At 37.5% G+C, this 4,063-nt stretch overlaps 1 protein-coding gene across 1 annotated transcript; it reads left to right on the top strand.

Moving 5' to 3' along the window:
- The first annotated feature begins 1,575 nt into the window (after nucleotides 1-1,575).
- On the top strand, nucleotides 1,576-3,733 carry LOC125193222 (6,7,8-trihydroxycoumarin synthase-like). Its single transcript, XM_048090984.2, has 2 exons — nucleotides 1,576-2,551; nucleotides 3,026-3,733. The coding sequence occupies exons 1-2, from the start codon at nucleotides 1,670-1,672 to the stop codon at nucleotides 3,629-3,631; spliced, it is 1,488 nt and encodes a 495-aa protein (XP_047946941.1). The 5' UTR covers nucleotides 1,576-1,669; the 3' UTR covers nucleotides 3,632-3,733.
- Nucleotides 3,734-4,063: the final 330 nt, after the last annotated feature.

Here is a 4,063-nt window from a genome sequence, read left to right as displayed (position 1 = left end):
CTGATGTATCACTTGAATTAAAACATAAGCATTATAAATACTACTTCCTCCTTCTATAATAATAGTAGAGTACGGGGGCAGATCCAGGAATATAAATAGAAGGGGAAAAATTATATGCAAGGAAATTTGAGAATTTGAGAAGGGACAAAAATAAAGAATTTTTTTAAAAAAAATGCAAAATTGACAAAATAGCATATGTTAAAAATATTTGAGGAGGGGCATTTGCCCCACTTTATGTTAAGGTGGATCCCCTTGGAGTCATTTTATTATTTTAGTATATATTTCATAATAATAAAGTTATTTCTTTTATTTTTTTTCATCTTTCTATCTTTTTTATTTCTTACTTTATTTTTCCTTTACTTAATTCACGTAATATAATTTTATTTAAATCGCATGAAATGTCTCAGTTACTAACAGACAGAGTAAACGCCACTGCAGGAGCCATTGGCAATTGTATATCACTAATTTTTTTCGCTTTAAAATAATTTTGTTTAATCTTCTCTCTCGTTTTTTTATATTGCTTTTACGATTTTTATGGCGACTGTAACTTTTCTCTTTCGATATTCTCGTCAGATGTCTCTCATGCAAAAATCTGATTTTTATTTTTTAAACTCTCCCCCCACCTTCCCATTCTCATCAGCAAATTCTGCTTTATTGGAATATTTTTAGTTTAAGAATTTATTCTCTATTAGTTTAAAAAATTGATACGATGGCCTTCTATTATCATGAATATGATAGCAAAATATGAAATTGATTATTTAAGTAAAAGAAGTTAAAGGATTTTGAGCATTGACCATTTTTTCCTAACCTAAATCTGCATAAGCTATTTAATTTTCATGAATTTTAAGGAAAATTATAGAAACTCGTATTTCCGTTATAACTCTTTTTTTTTAATTGAATTTTTAGGTTTTGCCTTTTAACTCTCTATTCCCCTAGCCAACTTCAGCATAATTGGAGTCATCGCCCCTATTCCCAAAACCAAGGTGGGATGCATATATATTTTATTAACTTATTCAAGCCACTTTTTTTTACATTTTTTAAAATCTGTACAATGACTAAATAGAACTCATATTACGGGACGGAGGGAGTAATTTGAATATGGAAAACATTTCCACTATATATATTTGAGAACTAGTACAACATATGATAACTAGTGTACGTTTGTCAATAATATAGTTTGATAATAACAAAATTTCCATATATCACCTGGTACAATTTTTCCTAATTATCAAATTACTACTTCTACATAATAAGAAGTCTTGTTTATGTAATTCTCCTCCGTCCCTAAATAATACTCACATTTTCTTTTATTTTAGTCTGTTTTATAAAATTAATTTACTTTAATTTAATTTTGGTTTGTCTTATTTTATTAATTTTATTATAAAAATTGTATCATTCGCAAAGTCCTTATCTTTAGGATAAGAAGAGAATCAATGATTGACTTGACTATTATTGCAACAACTCTCTATGATATTGGCAACTTGCACCAGATGAATTTAAATTTCAATTCAATTATATAGCTAACATAATATAATGATGCAGTGCAAAAAACATAAAACACATTCATATCCATCTTAGATACTCCACTATAAAAAATTAATTCTTTTGTCTGTATATATATCTGTCTTCGGAATCAAAAATCATAACCTCTTCCTTGCAAAACCACACAATGATGCTCCTCTTAATCTCAATAGCTCTCCCCATAATCTTGTTCTACCTTATTCACAAACGCAACAATAAATCAAGAAAATCCAATCTCCCACCACTCATACAAGGCCTTCCCTTGATCGGAAACCTCCACCAACTATCTCGAGCGCCGCTTCTCCACACCTATCTCTCCCAACTCTCCAACACCCACGGCCCCATCCTTCGTTTCAACCTCTGCTCCACTCCCACCATCGTAATCTCCTCCGCAAAACTCGCAAAGGAAGTCCTCCGCAACCAAGACCTCGCCTTCTGCAGCCGCCCGAAACTCGTGGCGCAGCGCAGGCTCTCCTACAACGCGGCCGACATGGTGTTCGCACCGTACGGGGCAGAGTGGAGAGAGCAGAGGCGGATCGCCAACGTGCACCTCCTCAGCCCGGTAAAGGTTCAGTCCTTCCGCAGCGTGCGCGAAGAGGAAGTGGCTCGAATGGTGGCGGAGATCGCGCGATGCGCTTCTTCTTCTTCTCCTGTCGACCTGAGCAAGGCGGTGATGGGACTGACGACGACTCTGATATGCAGGACGGGATTCGGGAAGAGATACGAGGAGCAAGGGACGGAGCTGAGGAGATTCGAGGACCTGCTGACGGAGCTCGGGACGCTGCTCACGGCCTTCTTTGTGTCGGATTATTTTCCGGCGCTGAGTTGGGTGGATAGGGTGTCTGGATTGACGAAGCGGCTGGATTGCGCGTTTGAGAAGCTGGACGCGTTCTACCAGGAGCTCATCGACGACCATCTGGGCCGTGGACGGGCCCAGATGGACGACCAGGACCATATTCTTGGCATGCAAATCAAGTTTGAACTCGACTCTGGAAAACCCAATTGGGATCGGGTTAAGGCATTGCTGATGGTAACATCCTTGCTCCTTTTTTAAACTACTATTACTAATTAGATTTGTCATATTCTTTTTTGTACCGTATCAAGTGGTGGTGTAAGAGAGAGAATAATGTAGGGAAGAGTCTTAACTATAGTATTCTCTTTTTTACTTTATTTTCTCTTCACTTTAACTATTTATTATTATTTTTTCAAAATGAGTGCGAAAAAGAAGTGACTCAAGTAACGTGGGACGGAGGGAGTATTTATTTTTGTTTAGTGGAGTATGGAGCCCACTTATAAAAAGTGAAAAAAGTTAAATATGTCTTTAAATGGCGGACACCCCAAAGTGATAAATGTGGAGTATCAGGTTTTGGTAGGCGAAGGGAGTAGTAATTTTTTAATTTTTAATATGAAAAAGAAATGCATCAATTATGAATATGGAACGTATGGAGTATTAGTAGTATTACTCTTTCATTGACATATACATGTATATATTGGCTGTATGCAGAACTTATTCCTTGGTGGATCAGACTCAAGTGCAGCAACAATAGCTTGGGTGATGACTGCACTGATGAAGGAGCCACGCATCATGGAGAATGTGCAATCAGAAATTAGGAATGTCGTCGGCGACAAGGGGAAGGTAGACGAAGATGATCTGCTAAAACTAGCCTATCTAAAAGCAGTCATAAATGAAACTTTCCGCTTCTACACTCCCGTTCCGATGCTCTTAGCAAGAGAAACAACTGCAGCATGTGTGCTAGATGGCTATGAAATTCCTCCCAAAACTACTGTTTATGTGAACGTGTGGGCAGTCGCAAGAGATCCCGACTACTGGAAGCTTAACCCAGATGAATTCTTGCCTGAGAGGTTCATTGGTAACGATATGGATGTCAAAGGAAAAGACTTTGGGGCGATTCCATTTGGAGCTGGGAGAAGAATCTGCCCTGGCATGTCTATGGGACTTGCCAATGTGGAGCTTGCTGTTGCAAATTTGCTCTACTCTTTTAATTGGGAAATGCCTCCAGGAGTTCAACTTGACACTCATGTGTTACCTGGACTCATCATGCATAAGAAAAATCCACTTATCCTCATACCTAAACAATATCTTATTTAGACATGTATTTTGTTTCACTTGTTGCAATAATTCACCCGTGATTAATGTATTAACTCCACAACGCCTGATTGATTTCAATACTAGAACTTTTTTTACTAAGAACTTGCTCCTATGTGATGTGTCATAAATTTGCTACCATACCCAATAACCGATAGAATATTTCACGTACGTGATATATTGGGTTCACAGTTATGGTTATACAAATTCCAAACTACAATACCCTAGCACAGTTATTACTTTGATAGAACGAGTCACCTAGCTTATGCTCATGCGATGCAAATGTTGATTACTAACATTAGGGTTGTCAATCCTAACACATAACTCCGAAAAGCTCCTAAGACCCTTCCAAACTACAATACCCTAGAACAGTTATTACTTTGATAGAACAAGTCACCTAGCTTATGCTCATGCGATGCAAACGTTGATTACTAA

This window comes from Salvia hispanica, chromosome 4 (genome assembly GCF_029641045.1).
Source record: "Salvia hispanica isolate PSC_SH4W2 chromosome 4, Shi_PSC_v1, whole genome shotgun sequence".
Taxonomy (NCBI): Eukaryota; Viridiplantae; Streptophyta; class Magnoliopsida; order Lamiales; family Lamiaceae; genus Salvia; species Salvia hispanica.
This window is presented reverse-complemented; position numbering and strand designations above follow the sequence as displayed.

Coding starts and splice junctions, on each gene's coding strand:
- LOC125193222 (XM_048090984.2), top strand. CDS start 1,670: ATGATGCTCCTCTTAATCTCAATAGCTCTCCCCATAATCTTGTTCTAC. Junction 2,552..3,025: donor GGGTTAAGGCATTGCTGATG/GTAACATCCTTG, acceptor GGCTGTATGCAG/AACTTATTCCTTGGTGGATC.